The 18,818-nt window shown below is 39.4% G+C and overlaps 1 protein-coding gene across 2 annotated transcripts; it reads right to left on the bottom strand.

The window, feature by feature from the left end:
* Positions 1-551: 551 nt before the first annotated feature.
* On the bottom strand, positions 552-17,578 carry EDNRB (endothelin receptor type B). 2 transcript variants are annotated; one of them, XM_062566854.1, is made up of 8 exons: positions 16,796-17,578; positions 8,300-8,412; positions 7,941-8,145; positions 7,479-7,628; positions 6,312-6,445; positions 5,603-5,711; positions 3,885-4,030; positions 552-2,307 (listed from the first exon to the last, which is right to left on the bottom strand). In XM_062566854.1, exons 1-7 carry the CDS (start codon positions 17,267-17,269, stop codon positions 3,899-3,901), a joined length of 1,317 nt encoding a protein of 438 aa, XP_062422838.1. In that variant the 5' UTR covers positions 17,270-17,578; the 3' UTR covers positions 552-2,307; positions 3,885-3,898. The 2 variants fall into 2 exon arrangements, with proteins under 2 accessions (XP_062422838.1, XP_062422840.1); XM_062566856.1 differs by having other exon boundaries at positions 552-2,289.
* Positions 17,579-18,818: the final 1,240 nt, after the last annotated feature.

Genomic DNA, 18,818 nt, shown 5'->3' with positions numbered 1-18,818 from the left:
ATTGAAAATATGTACAAAATTACACTGTCACCTTGCAAAGGGATGAAGGTTTTCATGAGGCATTCTCCAGCGTACAATGCATCCACTTCTAAATTAATGAATTAGAAGTTTCATGGCTTTTGTTTTGTCCCTAATACTGGAGGATTTGTTACTATATATGGGTGTGTAGGGAAGAGACTGCAACTGACATTTTGAGCAAAAACAAGTAGAGCAAAGATAGGCATGACTGATTGTTCCAACAAACATCAGACAGTTTTGCAATATGTATGCAAGTCTGAACTCTTTCCAGTTTTCAACTAGCAGTATAAAGTTAATCTACACAATGACTTTTGATTTTTAATTCTGAAATACTTCTTTTTTTACATCACTGTCACTTTTAAATAATTAAATGAGATCCTATAGAAGAAGAAAGGTCAGAGACATCTTTTCTTAATGAATCAAAATTACAAATATTTTATTGGTAATTTAGTTTGTTTACACTGTTTGAACCACAGGAGTTACTACTTTAAGTGACCACAGAAAATGAAATATAGAATTATTTTACACAGCTATACAGAACAATTAAAAAAAATCTTTTAACATTTTTATTTCAGTACACACAACATTCTCTTGCTAAGTCAATGCTTAAGGGACAGTTTGGGACAATGAAATATGATAGCTAACAGCAGATGCTCCATACACTTTGAATTTTGCATTTTATTCTCCGAGGTGTAGTACCAGTGTAATCAGTTCAGTCCACTCAGTCTGAAATTCCCTCCCTGAATTCTCGAGAGCGTTATATGCAGACAGAATTCAGAGTAGCTGAGGAAAGTAAAATCTAACTATTATCTGAAGGACAAAACTCAGAGATGTCCTGCAATTTCTTGTATTTTTTCATCTTGAGCCCTTCTGTGTTAACTCCTCAGGCCACTGGGACTGATGACACTTCGTTTATATCAAACCACTCCAAGCAAGTGTGCCAGACTCCTAGGTAAGATGCACATGCCCCTCTGCAGTTGTGCTGCTGTGTGCAGCCCCCTGTTTGAGGCTGAACTAGTTGCCCTTATACAAGCTGTTTACGACAAAAGCTTTTACTTTCTAACTTTTCTAGACAACTCGTCAAAAAAAAATCTTTATTTTTCCTCTATTTGTTCAAGATAGATAGTAAATTTCATGAAGGTGTTTTTAAAAAGCTTATGTTGTGCCCTAAATTCTGCTCCAACTGAAATTAATGCTTAAATATTCACTGACTTCAGTGGATTTAGGAATAAACTTGTAGTGAGGATTTTTGAGAATGCCTGTTTTCAGTACGGCAGATTCAATTCTAGCTAGAACACAGGTACATTTGAGTTCTCCTGTATATTCTTCTAAGTGTACGAGAGCATAGTTTTTAAATTTTTATTATAGGAAATAAGAGTTTCAGTAAAAATATTGCTCTGAAAAATACTGAAAATAAAGAAGTGTGCTAGTAAGTACATACTATTCCTGAAAAGTAGGCAGTATATATGCACTTTGTTTGCAAAACCTAAATGCCCAACTTAGGAGGACTTAACAGGGAATTAATCCACACAAAACAAAAAATATGTTACACAGTTGCCAATACAACAGCTATATTTTAAATAAAAATAATAATATACATGTACAATATTGTCATGATATAACTTGATGAAAGTTAACACTGACCAGTATCAAACTTAGAATTTAACTGATTATCCATTCTTAACAGATGAAATGCATTTCACAGAAATACCTGCAGGTAGGGTGAAGTGGAGTGATATTCATGGCTTACCATGAGAAATTTATTGTGTAAACAAGTATGATTAATATTTTTATAGTCAAACTAGACAATTATTACCTTCCTGGGTAGAAGAAAATGAATTAATTTCATTTAAAATTCTTCTACTTAACAGCTTCGGAACTGGCAAAGAACACCATTATGACTTATTTTCACGGAAAAATGTAACGAACAAAACTTTAAATAGATTTATACTTATAAAAGTTTAGCATTTTAGCAGTTCGGGGTATGTGCTACAGAAAGATGGTAATAGCTACCTAGTGGTAGAAAACATACACGCTTGCACACATGCCTTCACACACACAAGTGCACGCAGTCCAGCGCACGTGCATAGGTCCTCAGCTTGTTTATACAGGCATATAGTTATTAGCTTTTGATGGGGTAATACCAGGAATGGGGTTCACCTTACCTATTTTTAGGTGTCTACAAGGTATGCTGTAGATGCCTAAAGTCAGGTGAGATGATCCTCATCCCAGGCAACACGAGCTGAAGATTTTATGAAAACTGTTTTCATCCTGAGCATATTTAAGGCACTTTATTAAAAAAAAATCTGAAGTTAATCTAGGCTGATAAAAAGGTAAAAATCTTTACATGTGAAATTTGGAAATTAAAAAAATTCCTGAGTTTTGATAAATATTTCTATTATAATAACATATCATGTTTATTGAAAACATTGCTCTTAAAAAAGCATGTTATGTGATTTTTTTTCTTGAAAATCTCATGCCTTAGTGCATGAAATATGTTATTAAGTCTTTGGGGACATCTGCAACAAATTAGCAGGAAATTAAAAGTCAAAGAACGACCTGTCACTTATGTACAAAATGTGAATTGCTCCTGGCAATAAGCATCATGTTTACTACAGGCATCTTTATCTTTCTGTTTTCTTATAGGGTCCTGCCCATATTTTAATACTTTATAATTTATTATGCTTCACTAAACTATTTACAGAAGCAGAAAATAATCACACACCTTCTTAAGCCCATAACTATGGAACTATAGAAGTAAAGCATATCTTAAAATAATATCAAGATTAGTGTGCTACATAGTACTGTTTTTTGGAAGTACAATCTGTGAATTATTTTCTTTATGAAGACTAAAATCTAAATGTAAATAGAACTTCAAATTCACTGTCTCCCTCTGTTTTGCTTTGTTACATTTTGTACTATCTTCTATTTCTTAAGGATTTAGAACAATATTTGGATTGCAACAGTTGTAATTTGTTGCCAAATAATCTTAGTAAACGGCCATCAGGTTCTCAAATGCCCACAGTCAACAAGGGACACAATCAAATTGTTTTCGGTTAAAAATATCTATTTCCCAATACTGGCCGTAGTTTCTGCAGTTCTATGACTATATGTATTTGCTTTTAGTGTTTTTCTCTCCTCTGCTGTCATATGAAAAACAAGTAACATGGAGACAGTGAAACAGTGATCATAACCAAAGCGCTGCCAAATGCACTGAAAAAGCGAACTGGTGACAGAATGGTATTTATAGAGGTCTTGGAAGTTCCTTGTAAAAATAATAGGTAAAAACAGTCATCAAAGCGAAATGCACTTTCAACTTTACTGCAGTCTTCAGTATTTTTATTAGCTACCTCTATAATACCCCAAGTAAAAATTTCACTTTTCTACATTTGAATCTGTATTACAAAGTATTTCAGATTTTATTTTTTAAAAATAATAGTGACAATTGTTTATCCACTTTAAAAAAGATAACGTGTGGAGTTATATATACAATACTGGCATTGATCCAATTAAAGTTATATTATACTACTTAGTAATTACTGTAACTCCAGTTCCTACAACTGTTATAGTGAATACAAATGATTGTTTAATATACAGGAAGTGGGGATCATTTGGAAGTGCTGATTCAGAAGTATTCAAGTGCTAACAATGACTTGTTATTTCTATGCTTTTCTTCATATCCTATAGATGACCATTTTACAAATGTCTGTGATTTTGAAAGTTACACAGATTTTGGGCAATTATTTTTTATGATTTCCTTTTTTATGCAAACATAAAACTTGACTTTTCTAAAAGTCTTCTTTCTTATCAAAAGTAATTGCCACTCTTACTCAAAAAGGCACCAGTATTAATTTAGGAGTATATACCTTTTACGCCTGTTTTATGAAGAGCTGTACTTGTTACTGGAGCGGAAATTATCATATCCGTGATCATTAGCTTTGAACTTCAAACAGGATTGCCTTTCCTCCAGGGACAATAGATCTTTGGATTGGCACCAGCAACACAAACATGACTGTTAAAATAGAAGAAATAAACATTTGACATCATTTTGTTTTGCAAATGTTGCAAAACGCATTGAAACACTATCCTAATTCAGTGGTACAGTAGGAAATGGAAAGCTACCATTTTGGTGTTACAGTGTAAGCAAAGAAATATCACTAAGCTCTGCTTTGCACAAATGACAACCAACTAATTACTAAGATATACCATTGAATGGCAGGAAGAATAATGTTCTGGCCGCAGGCATATCACTTTGAGTCTGATCTGCAATTCTAGATGCACCTGAAAATAAAATTAGACTCCTTCTTCTCATTTCTTTAACAATCTTTCTTGTAAAAATGTATGCACAGTAATCTAAACTTCCTGAGTAACATGTTTCTATTTAGGTGATTTTTAGACAGAAAAAGAAAACAAATAAGAGAATGGCAAAAAACCTACAGTTCAAAAAGCTCCTGGATGTACTGCAGTCCCTTTGCTGATGCTGTTGACAGCTCTTTGCGTGCTGAAAGTCCTTTTGGGACCCCGATAAGCAGGTATCACGTGGTTTCCAACACGGAATTTTCCCTTCCTCATGTTTACTTGTTTCCAAACTCAGCATCCGATTCTATAGACCTCAATAATGTGCTTTTGACTACAGCAGTTCAGGGAGTCAGTAATGTAGATGGGGAAGATAAGACTCACACTAAAGCCTCTGCAAAATGTCCTGTCGTAATTATGAAATTATGAAACAGCACTACTAGATGTAGAGTTGACTTATTTGGACAATCAGGCAACAGGCCTCACAGTGCCCAACTGTTAAATGCTTAGTACCAGAAGAAAAATCTAAGACTTTGTGCTAAGCAAAATAAGAATCCTGATAAAGGGGCTAAGGATCATTAGGGACTTCAGGAATGCTCTAAAACTACCACACTCTGGTGCTGTTGGGCATCAAATCTGGACATTTTCTGAGCAGAACCAAGTTGGGCTGCCAGAAGGCTGAAGGGTTGCTGAAATATAGTGGAATTGGGCTGCAATTCACACGGGATCCAGAGCCTCAAATCCTATGCAGAGAATTGGTGCCTAGGACTCTTCTTTCAAACCAAGGCAAAACTACGAAGTAGTAGTTTTTCTTTTCTTTTTAAATTGAGCTACTGGAAGGGGCTGAGTGAATACTGATATCCTCTTTGTTGCATAACTGCCCCAAGTGCTCCGTCAGGATGTGGGGAAACTGTGGTCAGTGTCCTCCCTGTTGGGTTACAGAGGATATGGCTACGTGAATAGTTGCAGAGAAGTCTGAGTCTGCTTTGTCAGTGGTCTCAAGCTGGCTGTTTGCTGGCTCCAGACAGGAAGTGATGTAGCCTAAGTAGCATGATGCCAAGAGGGTTTATTATACACTCTTCTCTTTTGCTTTCTCTTTTCGTCCTATGAATCTTTAATTTCTTCCTATTTAGCTTCAGTAGGGGAGGAAGTGAAAACCTATCACAACCCAGTTAAAATTTAAAGTAACATTTAATTATCATTTAAAGCACTGTGTGCATGTTATGGAATGAATTTCACTGCTGCCATCATATTTTAACCAAAGGAGTAGCTGCAGAGAGTCTCTTACCTTAAAGCAGTTTTGGAATCTTTTGCTAACCAAATACAGAGCTATTGGATTGATGCAGGAATTCAGTGAAGCCATGTTAATACCAATGTAGTCCATCACAAGAAAAAAGCTGTGGGAAAATTAAAGTAAGTAAGTGAGACACTTATTGTTTCTGAAAAGGCTTAGTAGAGCTTAACAACATAAAAATTGGATTCTGCTTTACTCAGCAACACTATTAAATATACTTCTAACACTATTAAATATACTTCTAGCAGTGGGGCTTACATGACTAGGACAAACTCACAGAGGTAATAACTACTATGCTTAATAACAAAGTTTTTGAATCATTAGTCCATCCTCATGAAAGTAATTACAGAAGATCCAATCACCTTACTTTTGGGGAGGAAATATTTATTACGTTTTCTTTGCCAATTTAATCCTAGCTTTTCCATTGAAAGCAAAAATGGAGACACGGTATAGGCAAATAATAAGGCAATAGGACAGATCCAGAAAGGATCAGGAGGAAGATAGAACAAAGAGCTCAGAAACCCTGTGCTCCTGGGATTTCTTGTCACTTCTTGTCTCTGCCACTGGAGTAAAATCAGAGCATACAGAGTGAAAAAGCAGAAATATCCTCAAACATACAGAATAAATTAGTTCATTAGGAAATCCAAAAATGCTTAGAGAGAATAAATAAAGTCAGCAGTACCTGAGCATTCTGCAGTCTCACCTTAAAAGTTCACATCTATTCGGGTCTTTCTGATCATAAATAGTGAGTTTCAATATTCTGCTTAAATGAAGTGGGAGCCAACACAAGGCAAAAACAAGCACCAGGCAGAACACAGTTTTGGCCACCTCACGTCTCTGAAAACAAAATCAGGAAGAACAGTATTACTGTTTCTGCCTCTTACTCCATTGCTGTTGTCTTCTAATATCAAAATGTTTGATAAGCAAAAATATAGCTATCAAAATACGAGTCAGGAGAACACCTGAGTATCTTATTTTCTTGGAATATGTACTTAAATTTTGAAATCTCTTCTATTGTTTTAGTGCCCTGCACAGATTCTCTGTATCTCCAATTTAAAAAATTATGAACTATAACATGAAAAAATCAAAGACAAACAAACATCTAAATAAGAAATTCTTCTGCCTAACCACCTTCAAATGCCAGCTTGTTTTGAACTGTATTTTCTTGTGCTTTGATTTCAGGTCTAATTTTAAATAGCCTATGAGGACTATGAGAGAAAAGGACCATGCTTGTTTACACTAATGACTTTGCAAATTAGCATGCAAACTAAAAAGCTATTAAAAAGGATCACAAATGCACTATACAGTACAAATATAGTTTAATTCAAGTTACTTATGATAATTTTGTTTGCTTCACTACTAATTTATGGAAGGTATTTTGTTCTGACATATTGCTAACCCCCCGGCAGTTTGGAATGAAACTGACTCAAAAGGCTAGTATTCTTAACAGCCCCAACTTCTAAATTACAGTGAAATTTTAGTTTTCAGTAGAAAATATCCATCCCTCATAATGGTGAAGAATAAATAAAAACTATAAATCCTGAAGGATTAACATCCTTCCTATCAAGGAGGTTGGACTAGATGATCTCCAGAGGTCCCTTCCAACCTTACTGATTCTATGATCACACAAGAAAAAAAAAACAGTTTTGCAACTGTCAGTTAAAATCAGTTAAAGATTTCTGAGGGAAATCTGAGAAATATGAGCACTCTGACGTATGAGCTCAGCAGTACCACTGCTAGTAAACTTCTCCTTAGTAGGAACCTCAAGACTGTCATTTAAGAGCAGAATAATGATGTAGCATGGAAGTTAATAAAGTTGTTATTGTCAATCTGTTTATAGTCAGCAGACTTGTCAGGGATAAACCTTTACCTGTTTCAAGTGGTCATTTAAAGCTATTTGCATCCCACTTTTCTTTCTTAACATCTCACAAGTCATCAGAGTATAGAAAAATGCTGTGATCGCCAATGGCAAACAGAAATAAAAGCTGAACAGCCACCAATCTTTAGCTTGCTTGTAAAACTAGAAAGGAAAAGAAAAGCATTGTTAGGAGTTGAATGTGGAGCATCTTGAAAGTCTCATCTAATTGGTCAGTAAGTTGTCAAGAACTTCTACATATGGTATATATTACAGATGAGGAAACAGGAAAAGCCCACAGAAAGATACAGATTTCTGAATGCCCTCTTTTAACCAATGTACTTCAGAAATTTGTACTTCATTTGAACATTTTATTCATATACGTTTGTGATTATTCAAGTATGTTCCATCCACAGTACATCGAAAATATTCAAGGAACTGTTTCAGAAAGGTATGATACAAACATCAGTATCTTACCATCATAAAGGATGTTTTTTGTGTGGGATGAAGCAGGCAAATTCTAAGATGCTTTCCTCTGTACTCCATTGTAATCATGTCAAATGCTATAGCTTCTGGAACAGCTAATATCACTGATATAACCCAGATTAATACAATTTCAACAGCAGTCCACTTTGGCACTCCTATTCCCTTGATGCGACTCCAAGAAGCAACTGCTCGGTACCTGAAGCAACAGGACATATTTACAGATTAAAAGTAAAAAAACCTATATGGTTTAACTAGCTTAAACACACCTCATCAGTATTACATCAGGAAAGAAAAACCAATGCCCTTATTTAAAAGAAATTTTACAGTGAGGTAAAAAAAATGTGTCTCACCTATCTATACTGAGGGCACACAAACTCAGGACTGTGATGCCCACTGATGCCTTTTGAATGAAGGGTACTAATTTGCACATTTCAACCCCAAAGGGCCAGTCTTCTGCAAGCAGCTGTGAAAAGAAAAAAAAACCAGCAATTAGAATTGATCTATCTTTTAAAAATCGTTCCTGTATCTGCAACATAAACTTTTTTCTTAATTGTTTTATCCAAGCATGTAAAACTTTGTCATGAAGAACCATTCCACAAGGGTGTCTCCAAGGTGTATGTCCTAACAACTGGGCAGCAGCATCACAGTCACTGTCCTGGGTGGACAAGAATGTGCACAAAGGCTTAGTTAAAGCCCTGCAAATTCCACTCATTTTGCTTCTATTTGAACTTCACCACCTCAGTGAGTATAGTGAAAGATGACTGAGTAGGATTGGATTCCCCTCTTTGGGGAATATTGGCTATTATCTTTCTTTAGTTTTAGTGTTTATTACTCTTCAAGTGTTCCAGGACAGTATCTATTTATTAGAAGTACAGAAAATAACTCCTCAGTATTGATAAGAATAGAGAAAAAGCCAATGTTCGCACACCTGGGATGGGATTTAATTGAAACTGGGTGTCTCCCTCAGCTGAGAAGTCAGGGAACACTGAAGGGCAATTTATCCCACAGAATTCAGAGGACTATCTGATGACACCAGGAATTGCCTTATGGAGGTGCCTTTCCTCTCCACAGAATAGTCAGGAAGCCTGAACAACCAGTTTGTACTAACTATCTTGCAGCAGAATGCAGATCAGATGAATCCCTGCACTGGAGTTCTTTGTTGACAGTTTCTGATGTGATTCTGTATTATAGCACCAAAAGGACTAACTGCACATTCAGCATACTCATATGTGCTACTGAATAAAGACAACAGTACACTGAATTTTAGGTTGGTTCAATTACTCTTTGGATCTTACATGTTAAGATCACTGATAGTACATTTTAGCTAATTCAGAACAAAAGATCTACTGGGTGAATAGCTCAGGAATACAGTGAACACCTTCCTCACAGCTGATGCTGTAAACTGTTTGCCTGTAGCTTTATTTTAGACCAATTTGATGTCTGTACTCGGTTGTGAGCTACTCTAATGTCTCAAATTCATCAAAGCAGGATGCTTCGACTCCTCCTAAAAGCCAGACTCTCCAGAATAGAGTGACAATTGTTACGTACAGAAGTAAACTTTCTGATAATCTGTAATTAGTCACGTTATTTAAGCCCATTTCTACAGATCTGTTATTTGTAACTTTCTACAAATGAAGCCTTCTGGATCTATTGTAGAAGGCTACAAAATGCAAAAGTAGAGGAAACGAAAGTGACAATTGCCAAAAGATTACAAATTCTTTCCTGCAACTCAGCTCTCCTTGGTCTCTTCCTTAGCAAAAGGTGAGAAAATAAGAAATAAATCATCATAATCTATAGGTTCCGCTGCTCATTGTATGACCGTATGCTTTTAGAAATCCATACATAATGCCCTATTATATATGTCTCATGAACACCTTCAAAATTCTGCTTTAGTCCTGTGCTGAAATGGGACCTTTGAAAAAAACAGCAGTAGGAAAATTGTATTACAGACCAACTTTGATCTATTTCTTCAACTATCTACTGAGATGAGGGGAAGAGCACAATACTTCTGCAAAAATGAAACAGAAAAACAGAAACAGAAATCCTAACAATTTATGTTTCTTGAGAATTTCATGGAAGGTAATAAAACAGAGCAAGCAGGGATGAGACTGTAACAATCTCATTATATATAGTATGTTTTGCTTATGTGACTAATAACTCAGTCTTCACAATGGAAGTATTTCAAGTAAAAGCCTCTCCTGTGAGACTTCTCTAATTGCCATAAGGGGGTGATAGTAACCAACGATTATTAAAATTTCAATGTAAATAATTCCAGGTATTCTAAATGTACACTCTATAACATTAAATGACACCTGGACTAATTATTTGTAATAACAAGGCATTGAATCTCCAGCCTACCACACTTAGATATTACAAAAATCCCTGGACTTAGTAGCAAGCACATTTGTATATATCAAACCAGAGATGATTCATTAAAAAGGCATTTTTTAATCAAAATATTTTACTTTTCCCCAACCCAAAACTTAGAACTTTGATCAAACATTTGCTGACAGATCTTAATTTTACTTTATTTCAGCCAGAACTAGCTGGTGCATGTATAAGGCATTCCCTGTTTCTAGTCTCTAAAATTACTACTATTCAGCCACACATCGGAGATTTCTCCAGAACTAATGCTTATCTCTGAGGCACAGATAGTCTCACCTGTGCCCCATGCTGACTGGATTTGAGTCAGTTCCAGGCTGGGAACCATATGGCTAGATTCCAATGGTGCTAGATTCACATGAGTGAATATGGCGCACTGACAGAAAGGGTGCATTTGTTTGGGTTTAGCATCACACCAAAACATGATTTGCATTCAGCCAGCTTAAATCGGGCGAAAATGGACATGACTGTCTGCATTGGATTAGAAAAATATGCTCTCTCCTGTAGCTGATATACTATGAAATTTGCACATTTTACTGCGAGTCATAAATTTCTTCTATTATGCTATTCCAAGTGGTTAATATTTTGTAGCAAAAACTTGAAAAAATAACCTGAGTAAAAGGAAAAAGCAGAATATTTTAAATGTTGGGTTCATTCTTCCTTGTTTCTGTTTGTCCTGTGTATTACCATCTCCTGAAGAAACTGCACTGAAGTATAGTGAAAAGCCAGTGTCAAGTATTGAGGAATATCATTTGTGGACAAGAACAATAATTAATTCTTAGCAAGTTATAGATGTAGTCCAACACAGTTTTGTATGGGTAGAAAGATTTTTGTAAGATTCATGATATTTCTGTGCAAAAAGAATGCCATTTTACAAATGATGAATGACTTTGAGTCATCAGATACTGCTAAGCAGTGGTAAAAGAAAAATAATGTTGCATTTTCAGAACTAAAATGCCAAGAGAAGTCTACCACTGGCTATATGCTGACTGGTCTTCTCCACTCTTTTCCAGTCACTTATTTCATATGGGCAAAGTTTTAACTGCTAAGCCACAGAAATGTGTTAAAGATTAAATTAAATATAAGAAAAGGACAGAAAATAAATTGTAGAATGATGTGAAATCATAAAAAAACTAGTTCTATGAAAAACACTGTTCCTGCATCTGATGCACTTCTAGCACATACTTACTCAGACTAGTCACAGATTTGAGCCTGAAGTGATGTGACAGCTGCACAGCTAGGAAAGTAGCCTCAAGAGATATTGTGATTCAGAGACACACCTGTGAATTACAATTCCTGCTTCCTCTCAGTTGTGTAGCAGCAGAAGTATGTTAGTGACCTATTGCTGGAATATGCCAGCATAAGATTATGATATTCCGCTCGATGGCTCAGCTGCTGCGGCCACGAGCCAGAAAGCAGAGGCCACGGTTCCAACCACTCCAGTTGATTTTCTCTGGCCAGGCATGAAGATGGAGCCAAGTGTGTGCTTGTTTATGCCTGTGTCCTAGTCCCAGCGCTGAATGCACATGAAAATACAAAGCAAGAATTCTTTCTTCCTCTTATGTGTGTATTCAAAGTATGTCTAGTTCACAGTACAATAGGACTTGATTTTCACAATTATAAATCAGAGTTACATGTGAAATCAGTCATGCAGCTGTATACCTAATTCATAAGCAACATTTTAAAAATAGATTTGTGAAATGACTGGTAGGTTTTCAATGACACATTCATATCTTTCCTGAAACACTGGGAAGACAGAGAGGTCATGCAGACTCATGTACATAAAGCATTTTCAGTATTTCATAGGAACAAGTATTTCCCTAAACATCAGTTTGCTCGGAAAATTAAGTTCACGGTTGGAGATGAGTCAGAGAACATCAAGAAATTTGTTACTATTTAACAGTAATGAGGATTTATTCATATTTCAGGACAGGAATTGTCTTTCTAGACAAGAAAGTGTATTTCCATTTCCCTAATTTAACTAAGAATGTTTTACTGAGTCTGTCCGATAAAACACTACAAATCTTAACGAGACAAACAATTAGTTCCATTTTCTGTTCTTCTATTAGTAACTTCTGCTTATAAACTTTATTTTCTTAAATACTGAATTAAGATAAAGTAATGTCATAAAGAGATCTTGAAAATGAAAGGAACCCCATAATGTCTGTCAAAGTAAAAAGTTTCTCCAATTTCACAACTGCAGTGAAAGGACTGGGGCAAAAGGAACCATTAAGTAAACTGTGTTGCTCAAAGGTTGTTAAGTATAAACAGGGCAGAAGCAAAAAACAAGAAGATGAAAACTGTTTTTGAAATTTTTCACATGCTTCTTTTGGGTGAATGACAAGTGTATATGAAACAAAAAATTACTCTAAATTTACAAATCTACACTGATAGCGTCAAGTACATTTCAGTTCAGAGATACATCACGAGAACAGCATAGGTATCATGCACTGCGAACAACAAACAGACATTTTTACTACTCCGTATCTTGGACTATAGCCTATGTTCTTCCCACCTAACTACAAAACAAAATTGTTCCTGTCCTCTCTATGGAAAGAGACAGGTTCCTCCAACAGAGCAATCATATCTTAAAATAGGCTGCAGCGCTCTTTGCTAAGTACCTATCTGCATTAGTTGACCATACAGGGATGCCAAGCAAACAAAAACTCTACCTTAATATGGTCATACATTAAACTTTGGGTAAGAAATTCTCAATGCTTGATTTATGCCCAGAGATGAACTTTGCAAGAGCTTGAGAAAATGATTCAAGCATTGAAAGAAAGGAAATAATAAGAAATAATGTACATTTCTCTCAATAAAATGGCTATTTTTCTTTAACATCAGAAGGACTAGTTGTAAAGAGCTGTAATAAGGAATTAATAATTAAATTCTCTGAGGATAAGCATTTTGACTTTTTTTTGGAAAGTTAGTAAAGATGGTAATGTAGGCAGATTCATGCTCTATAGGTGCTTGTAATGAGAGTTACTCAGATCATCATTTAGACATTTCCACAGAAACTCTACCTTTTTTAGAACACAGCTGGATTAATAAGAGGCCCGAACTGAAGCTGTATGGGATATGCAGTCCCTAATCTGGTCTTTTTTATCTTTCCTATGCTATATGATGTTCTTCAGCTATGTATTTTTAATGCAATCCCTAAAACACCTCATGAAAAAAACCATCACTGCCTACAAAGCTGCCTTTGGCCTTTGATCACTGGCTTGGATAACGATGGGTTTTTGTTCATGTTCAGAAATTTCTTTTTTCCACTCATACATCTTGTACTGAGATAAAGGAATCTCTGACAATTTTTCTAGGTATAAATTCTTCCTCACTCATTGTGTCATAGTAAATTAATAGCCAGAGTTCAGAAAGACACACAACTGTGTGTAAAGTATACATTGATCCCCCACATTTATTTCTTTGTGTGAACATTTGAAGAAAAACTATGATCTGGCCAACTGTTTTAGCTGTTAACAATCTACTGGGACACAACAATCTATTGGATTTAATACAAGAGAATAAACACCAGGGAATTATATTTGAGAGAGAGAGGTGCTTATGTTTCAAAAGAGAAGGCATGGTATTATATTGAGAAAAGTTAAAGAGTTTTTCAAAATATGTGCTTCTATATCATTATAGATACATGTGGGGGAGGCAGAGCTAATATTGTGACACAACACTAAGTTTGGAATTTTCAATCTTAATGTTGTTTTGTTGTCTTACATGTATATGGGGATTACCACCTTTGTCAGTTTGGGAAATTGAGCATAAAGCTCCCAGAACTGCAGAGCTATACAGTCAGGCAGACAAGCTGCCACTGTTTTAAATCTTCCATGGATTAAATGCAGAGAAGGACGCACAAAGCTCACTGGCCACTGGAATATAGTGTTTCCTACTCTATCCTTCTGCTCACGCTCAGAACTGTTGTTCGCAGCCTTGTATGCCTTGAATTAACGAAGACACCCAAACTTAGGCTGTTTTAGTGAAGCAGTTGATCCAGACATAAAAGCATCTCCCTGTCCTATATGACTAGTAGTAATTTGGCACAGGATCCATACTACTATAATATTACATAGTGCAGAGTGATTGTCTCACTCTTTTCTCCACTTCACCCTCTGCAGTTCTGGGGTTACAGCCAAAGCCAGACTGTTTTCCAGGACCCTGAAAGCTGAAAAGGTCTTCCAGGTTCTGCAAGCCAGAACAGAAATCCTCTCATTCCCTTATTCATACCTAGTTTCCTGACTGCTTGAAAGATAGCAATATTTTCCATTTTCAGCTGAATGTCTTGGTCAACATTCAAATTTATCAACTGCAATGGACTAACTAGCCTCTTACACATTAGACTGCATTTTTCTCATCTCAAAATACAGATAATACCTGGTTTTCTTTAGGGAGATTCAACTGAGTGATCTGAATCTTCACTGGTGTATTTTTCAGCTACTCAAATATTCACTTGACTTAAATACTCACAAGGGACATCTTCTGCAGTCATCATAGTTAATAGCTAATAAAATCATGTTCCTAGTGAAAATTCTGAGTTATCTGTTATGGATCTATCTGGAAAACATTCACAGACATTTCCATACTTTTGAGTGCAAGTGTTGCTGAGTAAACTCATGTGTTTTTTTTAAACCTAACAAGTTCTTTCACACTCTTCTATGCAGCTGTCTAGTTGTGTATCTGACAGTAATTTTGAAGATCTGTTTCATTCACTTTAAAGTTACTTCAAATTGCAGGTTACAATTGTTAAGTATACTTGATTTACGAACTAAGACTGCTAACACTTGTTCTTCCCATACTACTAGATGATTATAGCTTTGATTACATTACTATGTTTGATTACATTACTACGCTGTCCCTCACAAGGCAGCTCTGCTGTGAATTTAAATGAGATACGGAGTCGACAAAAAGTTACCAACTCAAATTACACTCAAACACTTCAATTTTGATGAAAAATCAAACAAATACAATCTATGGTCTGTTTCTCTCCTGCTTACCTTTATTCCAAAATCCTGTTTTAAAATAGCAAATATTTTATTCACTATTCTAATGGATAATTTCATTTTACTGTGGGCTCTTGATTAAGACGGGTGGCAGCGTAGGAGTTTTATCACCTGAGAACTTATGCTCAGCTCTAACATTATCAGTAGCACAGTAAGAACCCTGGACTTGCAGGTTGTATAATATTTATCAGTATGCAATCTGACCTTTCATTCCTCCAGCTCCAACCTACTCATGATGATATACTTGATGATATTCAACTCATATAATCATCATTTTCATCACTGATGTATCTAATTTTGACATGTCTATGTCCCTGTGATTGCAGGCAGCAAGTGTGTTACTGTATGAGCAATTGTGTTATTGACACAATTTTTGCCTTTTTTGGTAGGCTCCTATGAGAACTCTGATAAATGGATAGTATGGAAATTACTGTAATTACAAATTGAAGCAACTTGCACGTAATCCAAAGTATCCAGCTCAACATTTTGACACAATTAAGATGAGCTGTAAGTTCACTATTTCACCACCTCAGAAGGATACAACTTTCTCTTCTTTCAACAGTTTCTGGGAGTAACTGCAGCTGATGTAAGACTAAACTCAAAGCCTGCCACTTCAACATGTCTTTCCAAAGCTAAAAACAACAAACTCCAGAGCTTAAAACCAAGCATATGAAGTGAGGAGAAGGCACAGATAGACAAAGGCTCTCATGTTTACTTTATGCAATAGCTGATGGGTGCTCAGGGACCTAGACTGTGAACTTTTGGGGCAGATGGCAGCCTTGTTTTCCCATCATCCTTCCCAGGAGTCCTGATCTTAACTAGTGCTTGGATTTGACTCGCGTTCATAATAACAAATGGACTGCTCAAACTGCATAGATAAGACATAGATTGCACTCCTTCTCTGGCAAGCTTTATCACGTTAAAGAGTAAAGCTGCAAGTGCAGCAGGTGTGCCTTACTCCCTCTCAACTGCTCATGCTGCAACAGCCTGGTAGGAGCGTGAAGGAGGGAGAGGGTTCACAGGAACAGCGCATCTGAGGGCCACTGGATGTTTAAAGCAAATGCAAAGCCCTCTCGCTCCCCCGCACAGTCAAGCCCCCAGTTTTAGCGAGCTTGGCTCCTTCAGCACAGGGAGCCGAGCAGCACCCGCACCAGCGGCAAGGGAGCTGCTCCCCTGCCTCCCCTCCATCCCTGGGGGAAAGGAGGAAGCCACAAATCTACGGCACCCCTCACCCATTTCCTTCGGCCCTGGCACAGTATTTGTTTCCCGGTGACTTGCAGGACCAGGTCACCTCTAACCACGAAGAGCCCCCCCGCCCCAGTCCCCCCGCCGGCCTGCGGGAGGGCTGGCACAGGGGCAGAAGAGGGGGCGCTCAGGGGGGCAGCACCACATGCCCCCACACACCGCAGGGCAGCACCGCCGGCAGGAGCGCGGCTCCGGCGCCGGCTCCCCGCTCACCTTGTAGACGTTGATGGGGATATCGATGATGATGTGGAGCAGGTCGCCCAGCGCCAGGCTGGCGATGAGGATGTTGGGCCCGTTCCTCATGCACTTGTTCTTGTATATGATCCGCAGCAGCGTGGAGTTGCCGATGATGCCCAGCACGAAGACGAGGCAGGACACCACGGTGTTGATGTACTTGAAAGTCTCCTTGATCTCCGTCTGCCCCGTGCACATGGGCGGCGAGGCCGAGCGCGGCCTCCCGCCGGCCGCCCCCGCGCCCTGCGGCACGCCGCCCGGGCGGGAGGCGTTGGGCTCGGCGCCGCGCAGCCCGGGGGTGCCGGCCGTCTGCGCCACGGCGTCCGCCGCCGCCGCCGGGCTCTGCCTGCCCAGGCCCGCGGGGCGCAGGGAGCCGTCGCCCTCGGCGCGGCCGGCGAGGAGCGGCAGGAGCAGCAGGAGGGCGGGCAGGCGCCAGGGGCGGGCGGCGGGCATGGCGCTGCGGAGCGGAGCGGCGGCCCTCAGCGGCACCCGCGCGGAAGGCTGCGCGACGGCTCGGGCGAGGCGCTCCCGCCGGCCGCGGTGCCCTCCCGCCGGGGGGCTCCTCTCCCCGCCCGCCGCCTGCGGGGCGCTGGCTGCCGAGCGAGGGGCACCCCCTTACCGCGCTCCGCGCCCGGCTCGGTGCCCGTCCGCGACGGGCGCTGCGGGAGGCGGCGGGAGGCGGCGGCGCTGGCGGCAGGGCGCGGCGGCTGTCAGCAGCGCCCCAAACGCGGCGGGCTAAAGCCGAGCCGGCGGCGCCGGCTCTCCCTTTTCTAAAAGATTCAACCGCATCTGTCCCATTCGTCACGGCCAGACCCCACCCGCGCCCTCCCCCCGCGCCCGCCCCAGCCCCGGCCGCGCTCCGCCGCCGCCCAGCCCCAGCGCGGCCCGGCGGCTGGCGGCACGGGGCGGGAAGGGTGGGTGGGGGGGGGAGGGGCGCCTGCCCTGAGGGGCGGCCGTTAAACCGCCGCGGGCATCGCAGCGTCTGGCCGGGGCAGCCGGCACCTCGGTGAGCCGCGGGCCGTGCGGCGTTGCCTCGCTTCCCGCGGGCCGTCCTCTTCCTGTGCGATTCTGTAAAAAAGTTTCAAAATGGTTGTTTGAAAGTTTTTTTTATGTTATGTTATGTTATGTTATTTATTTATTTATTGTCAGAGGACGCTTACGGGAACGAAAAGGTGTTTTCTCTGCTGTCCTTCCCGAGACCCATTTCCAATAGCCGCTGTTTTCCCTCTGCGTTTTGTTCCCAGCCGCGAACAGCCGTCTACACATCCAGAGTGGCAGAAATGCTGGATAAGCTGCTTGTACAATGCATAAGGGATTAGTGCCACGCTTTGAAAGCACTTTGCAAACTGGGGTGCCTACTTCATACGCAATTTGTGTTCAAGAAATTGCATTGTTTTGACTTGTCTCAAATTGATCCAGCTCGGTTATGTCGTCGCCACTGTAGGCAGCCTTGGAAACATGTATCTGACCTGAGCGAGCTCAGTCTTGTCAGTGGGCCATTCCGTGACCATGAAGAGCACCTGGATTTGTACAGTGTCCCGTGGAGAGTCAGAGCAGTCTCTGAAGGCTGGAAACAGCTGCACATCTAACTGAAAATAATTCAGTTTAAAGCTCTTTTCCAGCATCTCTGCATGTCTCCGTGATCTTTTGAAAACCATGCTGAAAGCTAAAATCATAAGCAGAGAATGAATGTACAAGTGCTTATTTACACAAGTGACTCTCACTGTGCTTTCAAAGCTCTCCCTAAAACTGGTCTTGAGTTATTTTTTTTTTTCAGCATCTCCTGCTATCACCCTCTTGAGCCACTGGAGCAGCCAGCCTTTTCCCTTCCTCTTTTTGCTGCCTTTTCACATCTTCATCCTCGTTTCAATGTCTCTAACATCCAGCACCTTTCTCACTTAACCACTCCTGATCCATTTCCTGATTTAGCTGGCACATTCTTTTTTTTTTAATTCTTCTTTATTTCATTTGGTGGTATTTGTGGAATAAATGCACCAGAGTC

Source organism: Rhea pennata, chromosome 1 (genome assembly GCF_028389875.1).
Source record: "Rhea pennata isolate bPtePen1 chromosome 1, bPtePen1.pri, whole genome shotgun sequence".
NCBI classification, from domain to species: Eukaryota; Metazoa; Chordata; class Aves; order Rheiformes; family Rheidae; genus Rhea; species Rhea pennata.
This window is presented reverse-complemented; position numbering and strand designations above follow the sequence as displayed.

Bases quoted from the DNA above. Each gene is read 5' to 3' on its own strand.
- EDNRB (XM_062566854.1), bottom strand. From the start codon at position 17,269: ATGCCCGCCGCCCGCCCCTGGCGCCTGCCCGCCCTCCTGCTGCTCCTG. The intron at 8,413-16,795 runs GTGAGCGGGGAG...TTCTTTTCACAG, and splicing joins TCCCCATCAACGTCTACAAG to CTGCTTGCAGAAGACTGGCC. The intron at 7,629-7,940 runs GTAAGATACTGA...TTTCCTTTCTAG, and splicing joins AAAAAACATCCTTTATGATG to TTTTACAAGCAAGCTAAAGA.